The sequence below is a fragment of the Cynocephalus volans genome, chromosome 2 (genome assembly GCF_027409185.1).
Source record: "Cynocephalus volans isolate mCynVol1 chromosome 2, mCynVol1.pri, whole genome shotgun sequence".
NCBI lineage: Eukaryota > Metazoa > Chordata > Mammalia > Dermoptera > Cynocephalidae > Cynocephalus > Cynocephalus volans.
This window is the reverse complement of record NC_084461.1, coordinates 111,364,471-111,391,852: the sequence shown is the minus strand read 5'-3', so window position 1 is coordinate 111,391,852 and position 27,382 is coordinate 111,364,471. Positions and strand designations below refer to the sequence as shown.

Below are 27,382 nucleotides of genomic sequence, written 5' to 3'. Positions count from 1 at the left end.
ATCTTTCTTAGTACACTACATCTTTAAAATCAACTCTCATAAATAATCTGTTAGGGGCAATATCCAGTTACCTGTTTAAAATATTTTTCTTCCCTTATAGTAATTTTATGAAAGAATATTTCAGATTAAAAAATAAAGTCACTTGAAGCTCATTAAGGACTGCCAAAAATCTAATTTTATTTTTGCATTCTTTATAAATAAAAAGCAACCAATAACCACTTTCCTCTTAGATCCAACTTCAATGATCATATTTTCAGGAATTAATGAAAGACTTCAAGCACACTCCCTGTAAATAATAGTTTAAAGCTGCTGAATTATACGTTTTTGCTTAATATATTTTGCTTATATACAAAACTTTTGCTGAATATATTAAGCACAGTTTTGCTTAATATATTTTGTAAACTACAGTGAACTCTTAGAACACTGTAAGTTAACTACCTTTAATTCTTTTGTTAATAAAAATGAATAATCTGAAACTCCATGCAGATGTGACATTTTAAATATCATACTTCCTTAACATAAGGTAAAACAGTCTTAGGCAGGCTGACACTGGGAATTTTTCAAATGTCCATGGTAATACACAGATATAGATCACATTCAGTATTTAGAATATGACCAAGTGAGTTAATAATATGCCAAAAACAAAGTTAATGTTAAGAATGAATACTTTTTTGAAAAGCTTCTGACATTTATTTACTTCTGGATAAACAAATAAGTGAGAAGACCCATCAGTATAAACCTATTTTTAGTCTCTATCCTTAAAATTGCCTATGAGTTTTTAGAACACAGAAAAAAATATTTGAATGCATTTGCAACAGTTTAACAATGTATATGACACATTAGGATTTTTTAATGGAATGTTTTGAAACCAAAGCATAATTCACTGCAAAGATAAATCGGAAAAAGAAAACAAACTTTTGAATGTTAAAATGACCTAGACAAAACTAATTATCAACTAGTAGTTCTCATAATAATTAGCACATGCAACAGATGAAGAAATTAAATCCTGTGCTATTTAAGTATTTTGTCAGACATGAGACATTTTTAAAGGTTTTTATCAATCACATTCGCCTCCCATAGAATTTTTATATAAAACAAGGAAACAATCTTTCTTTTCCGTATTCTCACATTAATCAGTGCAAAGTAAAATGTAGCAATCTCAGTAGGAATGGTTTATCACAAGGTTATTTTAGAAAGTCTTAGTCCTCAAAATATCCAAAATATGCTAAAAGATGTCCAAATCATGAGAATGATCAACCTCAATGGCTTCTTCTGCATCCAACTTGGTTTCCCCATGTCCTTCCTGTGGCTCATCGAGAGAGGCCAGGGCTTCATTTGTGTCACTTGCAAAAGTTTCTCGTGATGTATCATCATCTTCTTGAAAATTTAGACTTTTAATAGCTTGTTTCATCTTTTTCCCCAACACTTGTGTTCTCCTCTTCCTAGCAGCTTTCTTATTTTCATATTCCTTTTGATTTTCAATGTAGAAAATGTCCTATAATGAAGGAACAACTTTAGTAAATAAAAAATACCATTTATTGAGTATGGTACAAGGCAGGCCTTTACAATCACTATCTCCATTTCTCATAAAAAAAACAAGCAATTATTATTAGATTACTAACTTTGAAATGTCATCACAATCATATGTGAGTGCCCATGCTAAGAAACTCAGCTGTGCCTGTTGCTTTGCCTCCCACGGATTTGTCACCCCTTTTCCTCTGGGTGCTGGAGCTGCCAAAGATTACTCAAAGCCCATCTCTTCTGAGCAGTGAGAAGCCCTGAAAAGGGGTTAATCTCCTGGAACCCTCAAGATAGAGGCATTCCTTCGATTTGTGAAATTAACCACGAATTGGGGTTCTCTTTCCACATTTATTCTCCAGACCAGGAAGTTATAGGAAGAGAACATAGGCGGGATTTTTGCTAAGTATAGTTTAACAAGTTTAACAATAGAAGCTGGTAACATTCAGTAAGACAAGCAAGGTGACCTTCTATAATGCAATTTTCAAGAAGTTAAGTTGATCCACCAACAAAAGCTTGATCTTAGCAAGCATTCTCTTCTTACAGCAATTTCCCAGTATCTTTACATATCAATCAGTAACCTGTCTGTCTTTGAACCAGAAACCTTGCTGTGTTACAATTCTTTATCTTACAACAGAGACTGTAGCCTGAGGAAAATTTCCTGTCCTTTGCAAGGTCAATATTTGAAACTGCAAGGCTTTGGAAAACCAGGCCCTGTGAAGTACATTTGCTTTATAGTATATTCCACACTTTTATCAGAACTTATAAGGCATATGAGCTAAGACACAGCTGAGCTTTTTAAAAATATAGCAAATAAACTTTTAACTACTGCTTTTTTCTTTCATGAACTTGTGTGTTTTCTAAAACAAAACTTAAGTAATTATAAGGTTACATATGAAATTACCTATAATAAAATTTTGTTTTCAGGTTTTTTCCTAAGGTAATCAATCAATGCTCATGCAGAAAATTTAGAAAAACACAGAAAAATCTTTAAAAAACCAAAACATTTATAATCCCTCATAACAGACCAAATCATTTATAACATTTTGATGTTTCACTTCCCAGTCTATTGTCCCATGCCTCTTTTATTTTAATTTATATTTATGTACTTAGCCTTTTTAAAAAAAATTCAGTATTATTGCATTTTCTCATTTTCTTAAAGTTCCTTCACAAAAATAGAGGTTATAGGATAGTCCTCTTAAGAATGACCTTAAAAATCAACATTCCCCTATTATCAGATATTCTGAATGTTTCTATTTTTTGTTACTATAATGCAAAGTTTTTGGTAGTTTAACATAAAAATCTATTGACATTGAAATCCCCTTCCAACAATGAATTGGAATAACTAAATTTCAAAGACATTTGATACAGTGAAAACCTGTGATCCCAGGCATATCACTCTGATTACTCTTCTTTTCCATAACACAGTAACACCCACCTTGATACATAATGGTAAAGATAAGTTATACAATGTAAATATTTGGCCCAAAGCCAGGCATACAGTCAATAAACTGTTATTTTCTTCTCTCCTGCCTCTGGCAGGGTACATATTAAGGTTCCCACTTAAAGGCTGAGGAAGATTAAGGCAGCTGCTCAAAACTACTAAATGGCAAAACTAAGATTAATACACAGATTCTGAATTTTAGAGAATTCTTTTCATCATATCATGCCATTTCTCTGAAAAGAGTAACATCTTGCTATCAAACAAAAACTCAAGAAGAAAGTATCTTCAAAGCACACACCTTTTGTCAAGGAGTATACTGGAGGAGAGGAGAGAAAGTATAAACTGTTCTACCACTCAATGGCTGTGTTAATAAGGAAACTTACATTGTTACAAATCATGTCATCAAAGTAATTTTTCCAATGAGGCAAAAAAGCAGGTAAGAACTAGAGATTTCAATGTGCACTGGTAGAGTTTGGATGTGTTCTTCCCCCAAAACTCATGTGGAAACCTGATCCCAAATGTAGCAGTGTTGGGAGCTGAGTCATGGAGGCGGATCTGTCAAGAATGGATTAATGCTCTCTCTGGGAGGTGGGGTACTGAGTGAATTTCCACACAGGAACCGGTTGTTTAAAAAGACCCTAGCACCTCCCCTTTCCCTTGCTTCCTCTTGCCATGTGATCTGCTTGTACCCACCAGCTGTCTGCCATTTTCCAGCATGAGTAGAAGCAGCCTGAGGCCTCTGCCAGATGCAGCTGTCCCAGAATCGTAAACCAAATAAACCTCTGCTCTTTATAAATTACCCAGTCTCAGGTATTCTTTTATAAGCAACATAAAAACAGACTAATACATGCAATAATAGTAAGATTTCCTACAGAAATTTCAGTAACAGATTTGTAAAGAATGACTGGAAGTGAATAGCCAAACAACTTACGGAAAAAGAAATAACACTGAGAAGATGCAAAATATGCTCAAATGGAGCATCAGCTCAAGATAAATGGCTTTTATTTATCTCTCACCATTAGCATTATGATATGGCTAAAATGTACATTCCTATTACCATTATCACCCACTGTTACAATAAAGAGAATACAGAGCTACTTAAATATAGCAGCTATGTGAGATGTGCATCACCTCTTTCCTATGCAAAAGACTGGTTCTCAATCTCAGTCATAAATGTTAAGTGCAAATCATGTTCCCTAATTAACAAATTAAAAGACATCAAATTCTGAGTTGTAAAAAACTCACACTGTAGAATAATTCCATATAAGACATTCACTGTAATACAAAAATTATTAATAATAGTAAAGTGTCTTTCAATTTATAAGAAATATTGGAGATAGAGGAATGAATGATACACAGCAACAAGACGATCACCAGAATGATAAGATAACCTAACATTCTATCATATAATCATGAACTCTTCAAAAGGTATAAATCATGAAGAAAAGTGTGGGTTAAAAAGAATAAAAAAGAAAGATATAACAAATGAAATGTGGAAACCTAAATCAGATCCTAGTTGGAGGTGGTGGTAGGAATATACATTCTGAGGACAACTCAGGAAATTGGAATAAGGCTTAGATGTTGGGTGATACTATGAAATTGTTTTTATTTCTCTTAGGAGTGATAATGGGTCCTGTGGTTATATAGGAAATTGTTCTTATTACTGGGAGATGCTTGTTGAAATAGGGCTGAACGTCATTATGCTTACTCTTTATTTCCAAATGGAACAGAAAAAAATTGTATGAGTAAAGTAAGAATGTCAAAATACTAACAACCGTTGAATCTAGATGGAGGATATATGGGTATTCATGCATGGGATATATGGATATTATTACTCTTCCACCTTTTCTGAATGTTTAAAAAGTTTCATTAACAAAGATGTAGGAGGATAGAAAAAGTGATTATGTGTTAAGATACCACGAAAAACTACTACAAAAATAAAAGAAATCTTGACTTTGGTTCTGAAAGGGAAGAAAAAGAGGAGGCAGTTCTTTACAATTACATAATCGGCCCATTCAAGGCAGAGCAGGTGATAGAGACTAGTAGAAAATGAAGCTAGAGACTGAATGGAAATCAAATTATCACAGATTTTAAAAGACAAGGATATTATCATTACCTTAATTTGCTCCTCACTAATACTCGGAGTGTTTTTTAGGAGATTCAGAAAAACTCCACCTGGTGTTCTTCTTCGACTACCGTTCTGCAAAAAGGAACAGAAAAATTAAACTGCAAGGACTCTTCCCATGAACAGCCAAGGTATCTTTTAACAGAGACACACCTAAAAAGATACAAGGAATATCAGACTCGAAGCCCAGTCCTGATTCTGACTCTTATGAAATGGGTAACATGAGGAAATCACTAAATTATGAGTTTCAGTTTCTTCATCTATAAAACTAAGGTCAAAGGTGATCATTAGTCTTTTCCAACTCCAAAATTCTATGATTTATAAAATCTACACAGAAACAAAGAGAAAACAGGCCACTCAACTCAAATGACATAACAAATGACTGAACTGCCTGCTTTTATTTGTCATCTGGCCAAATCAGTGAGTGATACTTTATTAGATATTAAAACATCCTAGGGGGCTGGCTAGTTACCTCACTCACTTAAGAGCATGGTATTGTAACACCACAGACAAGGGTTCAGATTCCCTTATATGCCAGCCACCAAAAATAGAAAAATTAATAAATAAATAAATAAATAAATAAATAAACAAGCGTACACCATAAAGTCTCAATAATTAAAAGGGTGGTACTGAAATAAAACTAGAATGATTAATGGAACATAACAGAAAATCCAGAAATAAAGCCAAATACACATGTGAATTTAGTCTATGATATACATAGGATCTCAAACCAAAAATAAAAAGGACTGTTCAATAACTGGTGTTGGACCCAGTACTGGCCAGCACCAAAAAGAAATTTTAAAAAATTGGCATATGAGCTACTGGGTGGCCATCTAGGGAAATATTAAGTTGGATTCATACCTCATACCTGTACTATGATACATTCCAAACAGGTCAAAGATTTAAATATATATAATAAATCATAGGATATATATACATATAGTTGCTTCTCACTAATCATGATAGTTATGTTCTATGAAGTTGTTGCAAACACTGAATTAGCAAATACTGAAACAGTGCTCCAGGAGAAATGCAGGATTTGGTTCCTGAAACATTCTGGTCACAACATTCTTGCCAATGGATAAATATATAAACTTGTATGTATGTCTGTTTAAAGACACCTTATTTAACATATACTGTTGATTCATTAACACTGAACTAATGGCCAACAGCTCTGTAACTTGTGCCTAAATTAAGCTTACTAACATACATATTTCTCCATAAGGCATGTTACAGTCTTCTTGCACTTAGAAACGCTTGTTAGCACTGCAGCATTACCCTTGTGGGGCCATTTTAAACAGCGAAATCACCAGGGAAAAAAAAGAGCACAAAATATGAAAAACATGGCATTAAATAAATCTTGAAAAAGGCAATTTTTTATTGTATGAGAGCTGAAACCAGGCAGTGTTGCCTTGTTCAATCTCAGCTGAGAAAGTGCACATCAAACAACTCAAATTTGGGCCGAGCCCGTGGCGCACTTGGTAGAGTGCTGCGCTGGGAGCGCGGCGACTCTCCCGCCGCGGGTTCGGATCCCATATAGGAATGACCAGTGCGCTCACTGGCTGAGTGCTGGTCACGAAAAAGACAAAAAAAAAAAAAAAAACAACTCAAATTTGGGCTGACCCTGTGGCGCACTTGGGAGGGTGCAGGGCTGGGAGTGCAGCGGTGCTCCTGCCGCGGGTTTGGATCCTATATAGGGATGGCCGGTGAGCGCTCACTGGCCACCGGCTGAGCGCGGTGCAGGCAACACCAAGCCAAGGGTTGCAATCTCCTTACCGGTCACACACACACACACACAAAAACCCACTCAAATTTTTTTGCCACTTCAAATGTCTGGGAATGACTGTGAAAGTGTCACTGGTACTGATATTGGAGTTATAAATAAACAAATTTTAGAAAGTAGGCAAATTCACAAATATAAAATCTACAAATAATGAGGACTGACTGTGTGTGTATATCCATGTTAAAAAAATAAATTGATACAACCATTCATTGGAATAATGGCAACTGTAAAAAAGAGTGAGGCTCTCTTTATAAACTGATATGAGATCTCCAAGATACCTTAAGTGAAAAAGAGCAACAAGGCACAGAATAGTGTGTACAGTATATTACCATTTCTGTAAAAAAAACATGTGTGTGGAAGAGTCTGAGTGGCTGGCAGAAAGATAAGGAGGGGAGCCTCTTCACTGCATACTCTTACTCTGATTTTTCTACTGTGGTAATAAACACATAACAAAAAACTTATCTTAACCATATGTAAGTGTACAGTTCAGTAGTATTAAGTATATTCACATTGTTGGGAAACAGATCTCCAAAAATTTCCATCTTGCAAATCTGAAACTGTATACCCATTAAATAATTTCTCTTTCCCCTCTCCCTTCAGCCCCTGGTGTTCTCTCTGATTTTTTTTTTTTTGGCAGTAGCCAGTATGGGGATCTTGATCTTGGTGTTATCAGTTCCACCCTCTAACCAAATAAGCTAATCGGCCTGCCCTTGATTTTCGAACTATGTGAATGTGTTAACTTCTCAAACTGGGTTTTTAAAAGATCAGAAACTCAGCAAATATATACATTTTTGCAAACAACTTTTTAGCTTGAGAATACTTTGAACTTTTTCTTTGTATGTAACTATATGCTCATTGCAGAAAAAGGGTCAAAAACAGGCAGTTAAAAATAAAAAAGACCCACTCACAATCCCACTACCTATGGGTAACCATTTTAACATTTTGGCACACATTATCTTTTTACTTATTTATATGCCACACTTTTTTTTTTTGTGGCTGGACAGTACAGGGATTTAACCTGGACCTTGGTGTAATCAGCACCACGCTCTAACCAAATGAGCTAACCAGCCAGCCAATGCCACATGTATTTTATTTTAACCCTACCCCCCATCCCCAAATGGGATTCTAAACTGGTTTATAATCTGTCTTTTCATTAAACAATCTTTTCATTAAACATTATACAAACCTTTCCATGTTAAACAGATTTGTGAGACTTTGGATCTAATGTGAATTTTTAGATATTGCTCTTTAAATTGGCTAAAAACCTTGGAGTCATCCTAGACTTTTCCTTTTCTTACATCCTCCATCTAATCCATCAAGGAATTTTGCTGGCTCTATCTTCCAAGTACACCCAGAATCTGACCACTTTTCCCCAGCCCAGTGCTGCCACCCTGTTCAGACCCATCATTATCTCTCACCTGGATTACTGCATTAGCTGCTTAAAATGGTTTTCCCGCTCCTACCCTTACCCCATTCAGTACATTCTCCACAAAGCAGCCAGAATGAAATGCGTATCCTACCAGTTCAAAACCCTTCAAGGGCTATTTCATTCAAAGTAAAAGTAAAATTCTTCATGACGGCAAAAAAGTCCCCCCTAGATCTGACCCTACATTACCTCTCTGACCTTAGATCCTATACTCTCTCTGAAGTACTCTGCACTAGCCACACTGGCCCCTTGTTCACACCAGGCACTAGACAGAGACTGGGGTGAAAAGAGAGAGCGGAGTCTTGCAAGTACAGGGTTGGGACCTATCTTTATTTAAAATTCTGTCCATTATGGGGTTTTGGAACCAATTTCAATTTTTGAAAATGTTGCATCCAAATATTATTTATCCTCATTATTGAGTTTTCTCAGCATCCCCTCAAATTTTGTACCTGAAGCAAGAAAACTGCTCACTTCACCCTAGGATGGCCCTGCCAGGCACCCTTTTCTCCTACAATGGCTGTTGCTTGTGCCTGGCCTGTTCTTCCTGCAGTACTCACTGCTTTACCTTCTTCAAGTCTTTGTTCAAATGTCACCTTCTTAATAATTGCAAGGTCCTCCTCTCCTATACTCCCTGTACCCTCCTCCATTTGATCTATTTCTTTTCCCATAGGATACACCACTTTCTAACATATTTGAAGTTACTGTATTTTCTGTTTATAGACTGACTTCCTCTCACCCCCAACTACAACATAAGCTCCCTGTTCTAGAATAGTGCCTGGTACATAGCAGGCAATAAATAAATAATTGTTCAAGGAAAGAATGTATTAAAATAAAGTGAATTTAGACTTTCATCTTCCCAAATTCAGTAGTTTTGTATTAGCTCACCAGATATAAGGTTTTATTAGCATAGTATTGGTGAATCTACAACTGTGTTTAGTTAAATAAAATGAAAGTATTTTAACACTGACACAAACAGGGATGTCAGTGATTTCATGATCATAATTTGTTTTGTTAACCTCTGTTTTGACTTCTGGAATTTATATTAACAGGCTGCTTCCTTAGCCAGTGCTATCAATAGTTTTTTTTTTTTTTCTTTTTTGGCAGCTGGCCAGTACAGGGATCCAACTCTAGACCTTGATTATTAACAGCAGCATGCTCTAACCAACTGAGTTAACAAGCCAGCCCCTTTGCTATCAATTCTAACTGGTTTCTTTTCTCTCCATTTCTACAGCATACTTATCCATCTACTCTCTTGTGATGTTACCATTCAAATTCATGAGTAACAAGTAAGAAAGCCATTCAAACTTTCATTCTCACCCTGTGGTGAAAGCTGAATTATTATTATTATTTTTTTTTTAAAAGATGACCGGTAAGGGGATCTTAACCCTTGACTTGGTGTTGTCAGCACCACGCTCAGCCAGTGAGCGAACCGGCCATCCGTATATGGGATCCGAACCCGGGGCCTTGGTGTTATCAGCACCGCACTCTCCCGAGTGAGCCACGGGCCCAGCACCGCACTCTCCCGAGTGAGCCACGGGCCGGCCCGTGAAAGCTGAATTAAATGAGATCTGCAAATCCATTCTATAAGACAACTGCCACTGCCTGTGGTCTGGTCACAGCCAGAGAAGTGCTCTTTCTGTCATTCTTAAACAGTAAACAGTGTTTCTCAACCTTTTTTCCCATCATCACTCCCCCACCCCAGGACCTTTTAGACTTCTTTTCCCCCTTTTCACATCAGTACCCATTAAACTTGAATACACACAGATATATTATCTGTACTTTACACATAACAAGAATAAGATTTTTTGCTCTCTTTTTCAAGAATGCATTAAGTGAACCAAAAGTAACATTTTTCTGTTCACCATTGCTAAGAGCTGGGCACCGTGATAAATACTTTATGTATATCATCTTGTCTAATCCTTACAACAAAGGATTAATCCCCATTTTACAGCTGAGGAAACTGAGGATCCAAGGAGTCAAATAATTTGGCCAAATCTCAGTTAATAAGTTGCAGACCTAGAACTTGAAAGAAGCACCCAAACTCCAAAACCCATATTCTCAAAATCTGAGCTTCCAGGCTCCCCTCAAACTCTGTTGTCTTAAAATTTCAGCCCCTACCTTTAATGAATCAACTAACAGATGTGCTGCTGACTGTACACTAACAGACTACCATTTATCTATGTTTTTTGTAAGGAATTGCAAAAAGGACTGTACTGAATTTTTTTATTGTCTTTATTATTTAGTTTTTTAAAAATCTGAAACACGCTGTAATAATGTATGATAAATAAGAGACCCAACAGAGGCAAGTTAATTTTGTTTAAAAAAAAAAATTACATGATAAACAATAGAAAAACAAATAGTGAAGTAGTCGTACCATTACAAAAAGGCCACCATTTTGTTCAACTTCAGCAGTTTCCATCAGAAGTTCGATCGCCTTTTTGTTCCCAATAATCCTCACTACTCGGGCTATCAGATCTTTCTTTGGTTCCTGTAACCTGATAAAGAACAAAGTAAAATTAACCTCTTTATTTGTGGTACGAAGTTGAAGAAATCTACCTTAATCTCCAACTAGAACGAAAGTCCTATTCTAACAAATTTGCTTTTCTAAAATATCTAAATTCCTTTCCAGCACTTGAATCTCCAATTTCCCCAGTACAGTACTTTAAAAATCCATACTAGTGTTCAGACAGGCATGCCTGGAAACTAAATACTTGTTTACCTACTGGCCATATTACTCTTGAACCCTATCTTTTTCAATTTGTGACACTGTTCATTAGAGACTTAGAATTAATGAAAAGTTAATCAAAATTTGAACTGTTAAAATGCTTTATGGCACTAAATGCAATTGAGTTGCTTACAAATTCACAAAAATCTGCAAAATTACTCTATCAGGCCTGTCCAAATTTGAGAAGACACAACTATAGTCATATAACCAAATAAGCCCAGAGCTAGTTCCTTAAATTAAAAAAAAAATCAAAAAGGAACATCATCATTAATTTTATAGGAGTCTATTTTATTTCCTACAAATATAAAACATTTTAATTAAGTGCTCATTTGTAGATCAAATTTAAATCCTAACCTGAAAGAAATTTCATCAGCCACTTTCTCTTGAGAATCTTCCTCTGTGATCTCATATCGGCCTTTATAGTTCATTCCTATTCTGTCTCGGACAGGTCGTTTCCGTTTGAGATTACCCTGCCCATTTTCATCTTCCTTTGATTCTGTTTTTTTGACATCATGCATATATTCACCTAGCTCTTTGTCTAATTCTTTTGTATGCTCTTGAGATTCCTTCTTAAGTTTCTTAGCAAGCAAATAATTGTAGGTCTCGGACTGCCTGCTTTTGTCAATAGTGCCTTCCATTCCCAAGATACCAAGTTCAGTGGCCACTGCATCTTGATTCTGTTCCTGCAGCACAGCACCCCATATGTTATTAACCTTCTTTCCTCCAGCAACAGGTGCTTTCTGACAGCTCTGGCCAACCTGAAAAGGTTCTGGTTTGGGAGGAAGGTTAAAACATTTCTGTCGCTTGCGTTTCCAAAGAGAGCTATCATCATCTGAATCAGAAAAACTTTCTTCACTTGAATCCAAACTTTTAACAGTCCGATAGTGTGATACTGGTGCACATGCTGTTGTGGTACTCTGGAAGGCCCTCACAGCACTGTCCCCACCTAGTACTTTCTGCAAGTGAAAGAAAACACAATCAGTTCTACAAAACACATTAACTCCACCCACCATATGCTATTTTTTAAAAATCAGATATTCAATTGGAACATCTGAAACAGAACTGATCTTCAAAGACATCTCTGATACCAATCCAGTCCCTACTTTTCTAAAGTTCCACGTGGAATTTGCCAATTTTAAAGCCACAAATTCTTATTTCTACAGCTAATGCAGCACTTAGTTCTAAGGCCTCCTTCTACAAAACTATGAAAGCTCTTAATTCTCACCTTTAAAAGATTTCAGTCTCTTCGTTTACTGTCAAGATGTTTGAAAATGACATACAAAATAACAGTTATTGGCAGTTAGTTCAATGATTATAGTCCCTTTCTTTCCTCTTTTTTAATCTATGGCTCGACTGAAACCTTTTAGATTAGATGGTAAACTCCTATGGGTTGAAATCCCTTACATAATACTTTTAAAACTGCAGTCCGTGGCATTAAGTTTACCAAGTCTTGGGTCAATTTAAGTAAAACAACCTGAAAAAGACTGAAAAATAAAATATCTTGGTATTGATTTTCTCACATTTACATGCAGAAGAAGTCACACTTGCTTTTTGTACTAAACACTAAACCAAGTATTTGTTGAACTCCTATGATGTGCCAGAAATGGGGGTGAGGGGTGATTTAAGACGATAAGATAGTCTTCCTATCTTCAAATAGCAATTACAGTTAACATTTGTCAGGCATTACTCTGTGCAGCATCTTTTCAACAAACCGTATCAGTGGTATATCATGCCAATTCTACAGATGGGGACACAAAAGCAGTGAGGCTAAATAAACCTGATGCAGGCACACAGTGGCAGCGCCAGGATTCGAACGCAGGCAGCCTGGCACCAAAGCCCTCTCAAAGAGGATACTACTTCGCACGGCAGTCAAGACAAATCCCCATTCAGAAAACCGGGAAGCTAACAGAAAACCTAGTGCCACGGCACTGCAGGACAGAGCTAGCTTCATCCGCTGAGCGAGCGATGAACTTCGATCCTGGGCCTCAATCTCCAGACCTGCTCAGGGCAAGTATGAGTGCCATAGCCTGTTGGGGGCCGAAGACCCTAGGTTCTACATTTTTGGCAAAATCTGCCCTTCCAAGCCAACCTAACGGCGCAAGAGAGACCGCCGCATACTCGCCTCCAGGAGGCCTCGAGGCCCGTGGGTCCCGCCTCGCGGCGAGCTGCCTGGGCCGGCTTCGCACGCTCTGCCGCCGCCGCTCCGCGCAGTCCCCGCAGCCTGAACTCCTAGCTCCCGGCCCGGGGTAGCCCGCCCGCGCACCCCTCACCCTCGCCGCCATCCTGCGCCGCCGCCCCCGCAGCCCGGGCTCCTAGCTCCCGGTCCGGGGTAGCCCGCCCGCGCACCGCTCACCCTCGCAGCCACCCAACGCCGCCCCCCACAGCCCGGGTTCTGCGCGCCCCACGGGCGCCTTCCTCCCCTCCCCCACTCCCCGCCGCCCGCGCGCTGCCCGCAGCCGGGGCTCCACGCGCTCGGCCCACGACCACCCGCCCGCCTGCCTTTCACATTCACCGGCACTTGCGCCGGCCTGTCGCTGGGTGCGACCGTCATGTCAGAATCCGAGTCGGAAAGCTGCCCGTCTTCCATGTCGCCGACCTCCAGCGCCATGTTCCCGCGGCGGCGGGTATGGAGAGCACTTCCGGCGGGCGGCGGGAAGGCCCGCCAGCGGCGGCTGCTGGGGCGCCCCCGTGTGGGGAGGCCCGCCCCAACGGCCTATGGGGCCTGGTCGTCCAGACTGACCCATGACGCAAAACCATTGCAAGAATTCCAGCTACTCAGGGGAAAAAAAAACCCCTTGGGCCTCCAACACTTTTGTTCCAAGCTTTGTCCCGGGGTGAACATAAGTATGTGCCCAGACAGCGGTAGCCTGGGATTCCTCCCTTGGCCTCCCACCCCTCACCTGGATGCTCTGGACTATCCTCCCCGCTTCCGTTCTTGCTCCTCCACAGTCCGCTCTGCATGCAGCTTCCAGCGGAGTCTTTTACACAGTACCTGAAGTCATTGCCTTTTTCTTCTATCCAGGCCCTCACTGATTAGGTGATGCCCACAAACATAATGAAGGGCCATCTGCTTTACTCAGTCTACTGACTCGAATGCTAATCTCTTCCAGAGACACCCTCACAGACACATCCCAAAATAATGTTTAACCACATATCTGGGTACCCAGTTAAATTGACACGTAAAATTAAGCATCACACCATTTTAGTGCGTGTATTGTAATATCTCATTGTGGCTTTAATTTGCATCTCCTTAATGAGTGATGATTTGGGCATCTTTCCATGTGCTTTTTTGCCATTTGGTTATCTCCTTTGATGAAGAGTCTGTTTAAATTTTTTGTCCATTTTTAAAAAGACAGGTTGTTTTCTTTTTTTTTTTCTTTTGGTGGGTGGCTGGAACAGGGGTCAAACCCTGGACCTCGGTTTTATCAGGACCACGCTCTAACAAACTGAGCTAATCAGTCAACCCCAACAATGTCCTTTGAAGAACAAGTTTTTAATATTAATAAAATCCAATTTATCAATTTTTTTCTTTTATGATTCATTCTTTTTGTGTCCTAAGAACACTTTGGGTAACCCAGTGGTTCTCCACTGAGGGCTATTTGCTCCCTAGAGGACATTTGGCAATGTCTGGAGATGTTTCTAATTGTTATAACTTGGGTGGGGGGTGCTACTAATATATAGGGGGTATAGACCAGGGATACAGCTAAACAACCTATAATGCATAAAACAGCCTCCAACAACACTTTCTTTCCTATGTTTTTCTCTAGAAATTTTAGAGTTTTAGCTCCTACCTTGAGGTCTATTCTATGGTCGGGTTTGAGTTCAATATTCTATATAGTATGAAGTAGGAGTCAAAGTTCATTTTTTTTGCATGTGAATATCCAATTAACATACCACCATTTGTTGAAAAGTCTATTCTTTCCTCATTCTATTTCCTTGACACCTTCATTGAAAATTGACCATAGGAGTGTACTTCAAAAAGTTCCTGGAAAGATACATACTATCTTTCAATCGTATTTTTCCAGGACCTTTTTTTTTTGTGGCTGACCAGTACAGGGATCAAATCCTGACCTTGCTGTTATCAGCACCATGCTCTAAAGGACTGAGCTAACCAATCAGCCCTCACCACAAACTTTTTGAAAACTACCCTCATATATATGAGGGTCTATTTCTGGGTTCACTATCTGAACCCCTGTATTCTGGGTTCCACTGATCTTCATGTCTATGTTTACTCCAACACGATCCTTTCTTGGTTATTGCAGCTTTGTTATAATTGTACAATTGTTATAAAAATTGGTCAAATTAGGTAACATAATTTTTTAAAAAATATCTTTTTGGCTATTCTAGATCCTTTGCAGTTCCCTTTAAATTTGAGAAAAGGTTTGCCAATTCTGATATTTTGATTGGGATTGCGCTGATTCTGTAGATTAATTCAAACATTGGGGAGGCTATCTTAGCCTGATGCCATTAAACATTGGACTCATGTACTGTTAGTCAAGAACTCTTCTGATTCTGGACTCATTACACAACTAGATAGATCATTTGTTTCCAGGAGAGAATGCAATGATTGAGGTATGTGAATGGTTGGTCCTCTCTGAAGATAATTTTCCCCATAAAATGATAATCCAGCATTCTGACTGTAGCATCATTTTTTTGCAAGAGTGATTAATGTGAGCTTTCCCAGGACAATAGTGTCACTTACCAGTGAATTGACAAATCACGTTCTGAGTTTTTGAGATCGAAATAGTATCAGTGGAAGCTGCTAACCTACATTCCAGCCTGTTCTTTTCTTTCTGGGTGGTCTGTTGGTCATGCTTTGCCTGAGTGTGAGATTACCTTTCTGTTCTTGCAGTTCACCTCACTTCTGTCCTTTGTAGAGCAGTGGTGTATTCAATGAACTTGTTGTTAAGGGACACCCCAACCCCTACTGACCTTAATATATGCATTCTGCTTCTGTACAAATCGCTTGCTAAAATAAATGGGGGAATAAACAAAGTAACATAACCAACACCATTTTAGGCTGGAAAGTCCCTATGGGGAATCCAGGGTGGGGAGGGGCTACAGGGCTAACCACAAAATTAGCTTATGTATCTCTGGCTTGCTTGCATTGGCTAGATTGTGTCAGGCGCAAAAAATTCCCGCCTAGCTAAAGATAAAGGCTGCGAGAGGTTTCAACTCAGGGCTGTGCTTCTCGATTGGCTTGCGTAGCCCTGGCTGCCAGAAATAAACTCTTTTCCTTTTCCTATCACCTGGTTCCCGTGGGCAAATTTCTTTTACCCATTGGACATTGGCCATGACATTGTTTCCTGGTTTTGAATCTTGTGAAAAAAATTTTTTTTGTATTTTTGTTGAAGGTTAAACATTTGCATAAATTATAAATATATTTGGTTTATTACAGTAAAGGCTTTAGCACCAAAAAAAAAAAAACCCAAAAAAAAAACCGGAATGGTATCCTGAGTGATGGCGATTTCACCAATTTAATGTTGCCTTGGGGCAGGCAGAACTGTTCAGATCACATCCCACAGCCTCCTGGCCAGCTATCCTTGAAAAACTGACAGCTAGCATTCATTAAGGATGTTCTAAGCACAAGTCATTTGTATCTATGCTGTGACCCCAGAGTCCTTGTTTTAATCACCTCCCTATGACACCTTTGACAAGTCATTGAAAAGCAGAATTGGCCATTTGTGACCTATGCCACTTTAAATACAGAACTGGTTCAAGGTGCCCTGAGTTCAGTGAGTATATTTACATTTCTATAGGGCTTTGCAGTTTCAAAGTGCTTTTTTATCTGATTCATTTAAAGCTATCACTTTCTGCTCTGCCCCATTGAAATTCATCATTTCTGATTTTTCCTAACTCTTGCTGTTCATGGCTAAGTGAGTTTTGAAAAAAGGAGGTGGAAGAGAGAAGCAATCCCTATTTTCAATGTGGGCAGTTTCTGGTGCCTAGCTTCCCAGAACTGGTTTAGGAGGACAGCCATAAACCTCTTCTCTTGACAGTGAAGAGAAGGAAGTTAACATTCCTCAAGGGTTAGTTGTGTGTTGCTCCTAAAATTTAGAGCACTTATAAATGTTTTTTCATTTTGTTCAATGGACTGCAGGAGAAGAAAGGGTGTGGTTTTGGAATATGTGTACAAAGAATCTTGCTGGCTGATAGAAAGTGATAAGAAATCAGTTAAAATGTATGAGAATTAAAATTACGGAAATGAGTGCCTCAGTCCTCAGGGTAGATGGAAGACAGTAGCTGGTTGTCAATAGAGATAACCAATGCTAGACAGAGTATCCATGCTTGCTACTCCTGAGGTGTGTTCATAGGTCTGCTTGTTCATTCATTCATGCAAATGAACATGAGCCTGGCACAAAGTTGGGAACTGTGGAGCAATGCAAGGATGAGTCAGATGGTTCTTGACCCAACAGGAAGAAATTTAACATTTACAAAAAGAAGCATTATTCATTTATTTCTAGTACTTACTGCAGTTTCTGGTAGGTGCTTGATACATGCCTCGGGTTTGTTGAAATCATTTGCGCTTTCAGGGTGGAACAGATAAAGCTGAAGCTTGAATGCAGAGATGGAAGGAAGGGTTTCACAGGTGGAGAGAACAGCAAGAACAAAGACACAGGTAGAGAGGAAAGAACAGGCTTTGTATAGAAACATAAAGTGACTTTGGCTGCAGTGTGGAAGGCCAAAACGCAAGTACTGAGGAGCAATATTTTGAAAAATAGGCTAGGAATCACTGACACACCTAACAATTTACTTGAGAGGTCATATACTGTATATTTTTAACTCAATTCCAAATAATACTGATTGAGATGTTAGTATTTCCCCTGTATAGGGCAGGCCTAGTTATTGTGGAATGAGATGAGGTATGGTAAGGATATGGGTGGTGGAAAGGATATTGCAGGAAGGCAGAAATGAAAGAAACTGATTAAACTGTCTTTGTTCTTCAAATGTAAGGCCTTACCCAGGCAGGCTATTTAGAACGAAATACAATAATTTAATTTTTTCTATTAATTAGAAAACCCTAATAAGTAATTTATCAAAAAAATAAAAACAAACAACCCTCCTCCTCCCACCAAAAGAATCTCCCTTGGCTACTCCAGGGACCAGCTGCGTCACCCTCACTTGGAAGCTGGTTAGAAACGCCTACTCTCAGACACCAGCCCAGACCCACCGAATCAGAATGTGCGTTTCACAGGACAGCCAGGTGATTGCATGCACATTACAGTTGGAGAACCCCTGCTCTAACCTACTGTACTTTAGAGCCAATATTCTGCTAAAAAGAATTGCTGGCCGGCCCCGCGGTTCCCGGCGTTTTTCATCAGATGTTAATTGCCCTTTCGCGCCCTCCCTGCGGCACCCCCATGGTTCCAGGCGGGGGTTAAGCTCCGGGTTTCTCCGGAAGCCCCGGAGCCGACCGGGCCGCGAGCCCGGGGGAGGGGCCGGACGTCCCCAGTGAGCTCCACCGGGCGCGGGGCGGGGCCCTACTTCAGCGGCTGCTGCCCCCGCAGGCGCAGCGCGCGCCCGGAGCTCGGTATGTGGCGCCTTCCCCGCGCGCTGTGTGTGCACGCTGCAAAGACCAGCAAGCTCTCAGGACCTTGGAACAGGCCTGCTGCCTTCATGTCCACTCTGCTGATCAATCAGCCCCAGTATGCATGGCTGAAAGAGCTGGGGCTCCGAGAGGAGAACGAAGGCGTGTATAATGGAAGCTGGGGCGGCCGGGGAGAGGTATGCAGGCGCCCGGGAAATCTCTGCAGCAGCTGGGGTTCGCTCCGCGAGGCCCGGCGGGCTCTGGCCCAGCCGACTCCTCGCTGGCTCTGTGGGTCGTTGTACTGGATGGGAAATTAAGGAACTCCACAGTAGAAGTTTTCTCATAGAGGGTGCCTTAGAAAAACAGATTTTTTTTAGGTCCTTGTGTGTTACGGAGAATCGGTATCATTTTGGAGTTGGTAGGGGGCTAAACTTTCCACCTTCTGGCAAGCAGAGTCTTGGGATCTGAAGTGAGAAACGTCACACGCTTAGCGGAGCAATTGATTTCAATTTTTAGCTTGACTGTGGCTCTGCAGATGTGACATGCCCCGCAGGTAACGTTCTACAGTGTAGTTTTATGTTGCCCTCTTTCCTGAAATCTTTGGGAGTTTGCAAGCTCGGGCATGCTGAAATCCTGCCGTGTTTTCGTTGGCTTGTGAACTTCTTGAGGACGGGTTTTCAGCACTTCTCTATTGCCCAGAGTTTAACACCAGGCCCGGCACCCAGTTACTGCTCAATGCAGTGTTTTATAGAATACCATGGAAAGAAAAGGTTATTGTCGCCCAGGGTTTTTTGAGAGCTGTACACAAAAGAACGCTTTTTATAGGAAAATTTTATGTAACATTCAACAAAGTTTGTTGAATGTTTTATGATAAACTTGCTTTGTTAGAGGAAACACATCTTCATTTTGGTTATCTGTGGCTGTAGGTGATGCAGGTGACTGATTGTTTCCCAACCCCCGTGTAACTGGTAGCTTCATTGTTTTTCTTGTGGCATCTGATCATTAAGTTCCTCAATAAAATACTTCTGAAGGCCTTTTTAGCTGCACCTTGCTTTTCCTTTTCTAATTGACTTGAGACCTCTGCAGTTTGTGTGGACACAGGCCTTTCCCGTAGTTGTCCGGCCTTGGTCGTTTCGTCTTCTGACCAGAGGGTGGGCAGAGAAAGGGAGAGAAGGACTAAGTAAAACTCATAAGTCCCCAGACCGTCATTAATGGAAAAATAGGCAAAATAACTGTTCATATTAAGGCTTTTGTTTATATACCTAATATTATGATGCCAAGGGTGGGTTTTGCGGAAAGGTGGTTCCCAGTGTTTAGGTCGAAAATGAAAGACTTGACTTCTGTAAAGTAATTTGTCGCAGAAGTTAACCTAGAGGTTCTGAGTTTGGATATTATATCTCAGTCTTTTTAACTTTTTCTCTTTTCTTCTCCCCCCAATTTGGTCTGTTCTATCAATTCGGAACGGATTATGTTTTTTATGTGTGATGGTCTTTTTGTTTTAAGGTTATTACGACCTATTGTCCTGCTAACAATGAGCCAATAGCAAGAGTCCGACAGGTAAGTGTTATTTTTAAAATTCAAACTGCTCACAGGCAATTTGTGCAAGCTTTCTTTAGAGGTAGAGCAAGAAACAAAATCACAAATGCAAATGATAATGCGTTTCTTTTTCATTTGACGTTTAAGAATGTCTGGGAGAAGCTGTCCTCTCTTTGGGTGGGTGTGTGTGCCCTAGAAAAGGTGGACCACAAAGTGGACTAGGGAGGGGGGACCATTTAAGGCAATGCTTCTGAATTACCAAAGGATTTTGTTAGAATGATTTTGTTAGAATCCTTAAGTCTGGATTAGAGCCCAAACTTCTGCATTTCTAAAGTATCTCAGGTGGTGTTCCCAGAAGGGACTTTGAAAAGCAAGGTTTTAAAGAACAGCTGCATTCCAAACTGTCTTTCTGGGTTCTGGCTAGTTTTTGGAAGTGTAGACTGTGGAAATCATTCTCAACCATAAATCTTAGGGGTACTCAGATTTTTCAGTTCTTTTCTAAAAAATATGCATGTGTTCTAGAAGTTCATCACTTCCCTTTCCTTTTCTCTCTCTAATTCTTGATTTAGGCAAGTGTGGCAGACTATGAAGAAACTATAAAGAAAGCAAGAGAAGCATGGAAAGTCTGGGCAGAGGTAAGTATGACCTGTTATGTCTAAAGCTCGGACGAGGCCACTGTCTGATTACCTACTGCATTGTAATATGATAAATAAACATCTGATAAGCAGGTCAGTACTTTCTTGTTGAAATGTGAGCTCCTTGGGGGCTGTGACACATCTCTGCTGTATTCCTGGGATAGTGACTTTTCTGTATTTTCCAGTGAATGGGCAATTTTTTTTCCTTGTTTTTTAATTAGGACATTTTAAGGACTTTAATAAATGGGTCATTTTATTTTTTACTTATTAATTAATTTATTTTTATTGAATCATAATTGATTATACATATTTTTGGGGTTCAACATTGACATATGTTGATCAAATCAATATTATTAGCATATATATTGTTACAAATCATACTATTCTTTATGCCCCTTGTCCAATCTCTCCCCAACCCCCTCTCCCTCCCTTCTCTAATTACCCTAGATTTCTTCTCTCCTACTGAAAGAGTAATGGTTACTCTGTTGATTTGTTGCCTAGATGGTCTGTCCAGTGCTGAGAGTTGTGTTCAGGTCCCCTAATATTATCATAGAGCAGATGCTTCTTCTGTCACTCTGGACTGGGCTTTGTGGAGAGAGACATCCTCTTCTTTAGTCCCTGTTGGTGACTCTCCTTGTGTCAATGCACTCCAGTAGCTGGTGGACCATCTGCATGGTGGTTGTGGCATCTAGCCACTTTCGTGGCAGCAGTGGTTACTGTGGTGGCTGTGGTGGGCCACCCACACAGAGGTGATGTTTTTGGCCTGCTCCTTACCTAGTTGGTGGTGGCAATGGCAGTGTGCTTGGTTGTGGGAGGTGGGTCTGGTCCCTGGCTCCATGTGTCAGGACTCTGGGTGGGCCCCGTGGCACTGGTGGTGTGCCTGGTTGTGGGCAGGGGGGTCCGGTACCCGGAATGGGTCATTTTAAATGGATTAAAACTCTGTTCTGATGTAGTATACACTCAAGCTATGAACACTCTTTATTCTCCACTGAAGTTACTTGAATTTATAATTGAGCAAATAGAAAGAGAATGGAAAATCTAAGCTAAAAATACCTGTTTGCTGCTTCTCCTCCCTCCCCCTGCCAGATTTATCTGAGAGGGAGTATATCAGCAATAGGTCAACATTCCTGGTCCAAAGAGAAGCTGCAGCATCTCTTTCTTAGGGCAAGGGTTCCTGTTCCTTCCCTTGATCAGGCTCTGGGTCTCTGAATTTCCACCAGGAGTTAGATGAGCAAGTGCGAGGGCTGTGCCTAGTGCTGCACTGGGCACACTGACCTGACACTAGGTGGGGGCCAGGCTCCTGAGGAGGGAAGAGTAAGGCAGATATAGTCTGGATTTCCCAATCTCCCCTCTCCCCCATCCTCAGTGTGCTTCGTCTTTGGAGTGCCTGCCTCCTGGGGTTAATCATTTAAAGTGCTTATGGTGTGCTGCTGGGTTTGGGACTGCTAAGCTGCAGTGTTTTCTCTGAATCAGTGATTGCAAGGGGAGTTGGGGATGGGGTGGGTAGTAGAGGAGTAGACCGTCCAGGAGAGCCCTGGGTTGGCTGCAGCTTTCTTGTCAGCCAAGAGACAGCCTTTTTTGACATCTCTACTTTCATTCTGGATATAAGTTAGGCTCAGGATTCTATTATACACAATCAAAAATATCCTTGAGCAGAAAAATAATACTTCCACAAATAGTGTGCTAAGTAAAGATTACCCAACCTGAGTATAGTGTCCAAAACAGTGTCATTTATTTTCTTGTTTAAAAAACTACTTTTATTTTGTCACTTGATCTTAGCTAAAAGGCCCAGAAGTGATACTTTTATTTCTTTCCTATCATAAAAGTATATTTCTTGTTTGAAAAGATGATGCAATAAATAAGATAATCCAATTTAGTCCCTTTGCCCCACCCTCCTCTATACAAAATGGTTATTAGAGTTATGATTTGGTGCAGTTCCTTCTGGTCTTTTATGTGTTTATTTCATAGTTGTGATTATTATGAATACATACAGGGTGGGTGTAAAATTTTGTGACCTGTGATTGCATTGTATACCAGCCAAAAGTCATTGTATAATTTTTAAATTATTGTTTTTCTATACATCCAGTTTTTAAAATTAATAGACTTCATTTTTTAGAGTACTTTTAAGTTTACAGAAAAGTGAGCAGAAGTACAGAGTTCCCATGTACTCCGTCATCCATCTTCCCATGTCCCCTATTATTAACGTCTTGTTTTAGTATGGCACATTTGTTACAATTGATAAGCCAATGTTGATACATTATTATTCACTAAAGTACATAATTTACATTAGGATTCACTCTTTGCACAGACTGTTTTGAATGTTCCTGCAATTTACCATGCTGTCTTTTGATCAGGAACATCAATTTATGTGTGTTTTTACCCAGGGTGAATACAAACATGTTTGAAAAAAAGAGTTTGTGTGAGTTCAGGGTCTTGGCTTTTCCTGAACTGACTTCTCATCTGTCTTTGCTTTGCCCTAGGGGTGGCAGCTGATATTATATCTTTCTTTACTATTGTGCTGCACTTTTTTTGTGGTTGCTGTTTTCACATTCAGAATCTCATTTGGGGTCCACTCTCTTACCCAACAGTGCCAGCCTCTGCACCTAACATCTCTTCTCATACTTCTTGAGCTTTTTAGACATCTCCCCATCCCCTTAACAGAGTGGTGGTGCTAGGTGGGACAGGTTGCTTTCCTGGGTGATTGGGGATCCCATTTGTTAGCATTTGAGTTAAGCAGGTGAGTTTGAAATTTAGGGAAGAAGCAGAGCTTTTCCTAACTGTACTTCTGGGGCCCCTGCCAATAGGGCAGTGACTTTAGAGAAGGCAGCTGGTGCCTGAAACAAGAGCAGCCCAAAACTTGATCCCCTCCTGGCTCCTTCCCTGTGTGGGGCTATCTCTGCTTGGCCCACGTCCTTTTGGCTGGCCTTGCCTGTGTTAGGGCAAACCACTGTTTCATTTAATTCATTTGAGTTAAGCCTAGAATTTTTCAGAGAGAACATTTTTCTTTAAGGGAAATGAAAACAAGGTATAAGTATATGGAAAGTTAGTGTATAAAAACCGATTTCTTTCTCTTAAGTAAAGCTAACCACAGAGAATCTGGTTAAGAATACTAAGATGTGCTGCTTTCCTTCATGAGCCAGTTGCAGTCCAATGCCCTGTTTCTGCTCTCAGCATCCCCTATGTTTCCTCATTATTCCTTACTGTCCTTTGTGAGAAAGAGCCAGAGTCTCTTCCATCCCTTGAGGACAGAAAACCGTTAATGGGCCACCTCTAACTGCAAAAAGAAATACCAGATAACTGGTAGCTTTTTAACATGGGTGTCTTTGTGTTATTTTCTTCCCTCAATGCTTTTAGTTCCCTTCACAAGGCTGTCTTTGACATCCATTCTAAATGTGACTTCATAGGCGAGGTGTGCAGGGACGAGGATGCTTGTTGCCTGTCTGGGGTGGGAGATCTGGGGTTGTTAATGCCCTATCATGCTAGGTCTGTCACACTCACACTAGAAATATGGCTATCTTCCTCATTTCCTATGCCTCCTTTATTTCCCTCTATCTAACACTTACCTTGGTTTTCTCAACCCTGGCTGCTCCTAAGAATCATCTGGGCAGCTGAAAAAAGTAAAGATGCCAGATTTGAGTGGCTTGGGATGGAGTCTGGTGTAAAAATTCTATGCGTGGTGATACTAATGTGTAGTCAAGGTGGAGAATCAGCGATCAATGACCAATTCTCAATTACCAAGTCTTGAACACTTTAAATCACATTTATCTGTATTGCTGTCTTTTTTAGTCTAGTCAGACACCTTCTCCTGTCTGGCCTAATGGTCTTCTTGCTAGAGTCTTATCTCCCTCCAATCCATTTTCTGCAACTGCAGCTATATGGATATTTTAAAATTTATTGTGATTTTCCCCATATTTAAAAAACCCTCTTGTGATTTCGCCACTGTTCTTTGGATCCTTAACATGACCCTTTGCAGTATGGCCCCTACTTCCCTCTCCTGCCTCTTTGAACTCCTTATAATTTTCCAAAACTACTCTATTCTTTCTTACCCTCCAGCCTTTGCATATGTTTTCTTTATGGCCCACCATCCCCCATTCTTTCCTCTACTTTCTCTACCCTTGCACCTGGCAAACACCAGTCATGCTTTAGTCTTAGCTCTAAACTCTAAACTTTTAAAAAGCCTCTTTCCTCCCCACTCCCTTACCCCCAAATAATGCTAAATTAATACTCCTAGGTGCTCTAGTTGTACAATCCAGCTCCCCCTTCATGGTATTTACCCCACCAGATTGTAATTGCCTGTTTCTTGCCTCTACCACCTCCCACTGGACCGTCAGCTCTAGTGGGCAAGAATTATAACTGCCTTGTTTGCAGTTTAATCCCTAGGGATTAGCACAATATCTGGCATATGGAAAGTAGGCAATGATTATTTGTTCAATGACTGATTGAATAAAATGTGCCCAAAATGGGAGATAAAAGGCCACATGTACCAGCCATTATGAGTTGAACTGAACCAACTTGTCTAAACTTATAAATGTGCTGGCTAAATTCAATTGAAACATTAAACCTATGCCATATGCTGGGAAACATATAGGATCTGTGCTGATTCATTTAATGCTACAAGTTTTTGTTTCCTATTTCCAAAAGACTGCGTGTATCATAAAAGTGGCAAACATTGCAGACGTATAAAATATGGAGAATGAAATTCCATTCCCCAGAAATAGCCACTGTTAACAGCTTGGTGTATAGTCCTCCAAATTTAAGCAAAAATTTGCTTACCATGTGCATTATAGTGTAATTCTCCATTATCCTGTTAAAGCTCTTAGACATTTTCCCATATAAATCTACTTCATTCTTCATTTAATGGTTGTTCTGTAATTAACCAGTCATGTGCTGATGGGCATTTAGATGGTTTAGCTCAGCTTCTAGAAGCCAAACTACCTACTCAAAGGGTAAGAACATTTTAAACATTAATAGATTGCCAAGTTAGCTCCAGAAAAGCTATACTAAGACACAGTGATGTACCTGGGAAGAAGAGAAAGCCAAGGAGACCCTTGAGCCAGGGCTCTGTGAGAGGGAGTGTGAGCAGTGCTGTGATGGGGGTGGGGGGGCAGTTGGCTCCAGCTCTAGGGAAGGTCACTTGTAGCTGCCTTTTGAAGGAGAGGTAGAATCCAGAAGAGCTGGAGGGGAGAGAAGGGAATGATGGTCACTGTTGAGGAAAGTGTGTCTCCATACATGAATCACGTCTCAAAATTATCCCAACCTGTACTCTTCACCCCTCCAAACCCTGACACTTCCTTCCTAGTTGTCTTCATCCCAGTAATTGCGCTTTCATCTACCTAGCTATTCAAGCCTGAGATCTGGGAGTCGTCATAGATCTTCTGTTTCCTGCATCTGTTCCATTAGTATGTTCTATCAATTTTATTTCCAAAGTAGATCCTGAACCACTTTTTGTCTCCCTTGTTATTGCAATCTTATGCCTAAGTCACTATAATCTTTTGCCAATGCTACTATAATGTGTTCTTAATTGATCTCCCTGCTTTTACTCTTCTCCCCTTTAATTTGTTCTCTGTCCATCAGGCAGTGATATTAAAAGGTAATGCAAATCGTTTTATTCTGTGCCTTAAAAAGCATTAAAGACTTTGTATTGCACCTGGAGTAAGATTCTGACTCCCTAAAAGCTTCTAGATGTAGACCTACTGGCTTTCCCAGTGAGCGCCTTTTATTTTCCATGGATCCCTCTTACATGTTTTTTCTTTTCCCTGGGAAGATTATTCCTATGACTGACTTCTCCCATTCTTCAGGTTTCAGCTTCGGTCTCACCTCCTTAGAGATTTCCCCTGCAACTCTTTTGGGTAAAGTAACTTATCCATTTACCCTCCAATCCTGCTGTTTTCTCTGCCTCAGCACCTTTTCATTTCCCTTTATAGCTCCGATGGCAGTTTATAATTATTTGTTGCTTTTCTGTGCCTCTCACTAGTATTAGCTCCACGAATGCCTTGCTTCTTGTTTTAGCCCAGTGCCTAGCCATAGAACAGTCTTGATGTGATCATAAAAATCATCTTTTTTTTTTTCTTTTTTCTGATCTGTAAGGGGATCGCAACCGTTAGCACGGTGTGGTCCGCACCACGCTCAGCCTGTGAGCGCACCGGCCATCCCTAATAGGATCCGAACCTACGGCCTCAGCACTACCAGTGCCGCACTCTCCCGCGTGAGCCACGGGGCCGGCCCTAAAAATCATCTTTTATGTGATTGTAATTTGTTCTTTTACAGTATACCTCTAATACCATGTTATAGACACGAGTTTACACTTTGAATCAGATACTAAAATTCCATTCTTTTCTTAGATTCCTGCTCCAAAACGAGGAGAAATAGTAAGACAGATTGGTGATGCCTTGCGGGAGAAGATCCAAACACTAGGAAGCCTGGTAAAGTATTATTGTAATATATACATAATCCTTTGAATGGACAGCTAAGACTGCCATGCTCTTCTACGTAACATTGTGATTTTTAAGAAAAGCAATTTATAAATTTCAAATTTTAGAGGAAAGGTGAACATGATGGACAGGAAAAAGTAAAGACAATTCTTGTATTTTAAAATTCTTCAGAAAAACAAGAACAGACTTTCTTTATTACCTTCACAAAATAGACACAAAATATATATTACT

The 27,382-nt window shown here is 40.0% G+C and overlaps 2 protein-coding genes across 2 annotated transcripts in view; one reads left to right on the top strand and one right to left on the bottom strand.

The window, feature by feature from the left end:
• Positions 1 to 165: 165 nt before the first annotated feature.
• Positions 166 to 13,631, bottom strand: PHAX (phosphorylated adaptor for RNA export). The gene is made up of 5 exons (XM_063086975.1): positions 13,534 to 13,631; positions 11,376 to 11,977; positions 10,671 to 10,791; positions 5,079 to 5,162; positions 166 to 1,495 (listed from the first exon to the last, which is right to left on the bottom strand). Exons 1-5 carry the CDS (start codon positions 13,627 to 13,629, stop codon positions 1,226 to 1,228), a joined length of 1,173 nt encoding a protein of 390 aa, XP_062943045.1. The 5' UTR covers positions 13,630 to 13,631; the 3' UTR covers positions 166 to 1,225.
• Positions 13,632 to 18,505: 4,874 nt separating this feature from the next.
• The window catches only part of ALDH7A1 (aldehyde dehydrogenase 7 family member A1), a 38,141-nt gene continuing 29,264 nt past the window's right edge, over positions 18,506 to 27,382 (top strand). The window contains exons 1-4 of the mRNA XM_063086653.1: positions 18,506 to 18,746; positions 20,053 to 20,106; positions 20,655 to 20,720; positions 27,062 to 27,142. Coding sequence (XP_062942723.1) covers positions 18,555 to 18,746; positions 20,053 to 20,106; positions 20,655 to 20,720; positions 27,062 to 27,142 — 393 coding nt within the window. The 5' untranslated portion in view covers positions 18,506 to 18,554. The remainder of the gene's footprint in view (positions 18,747 to 20,052; positions 20,107 to 20,654; positions 20,721 to 27,061; positions 27,143 to 27,382) is intronic.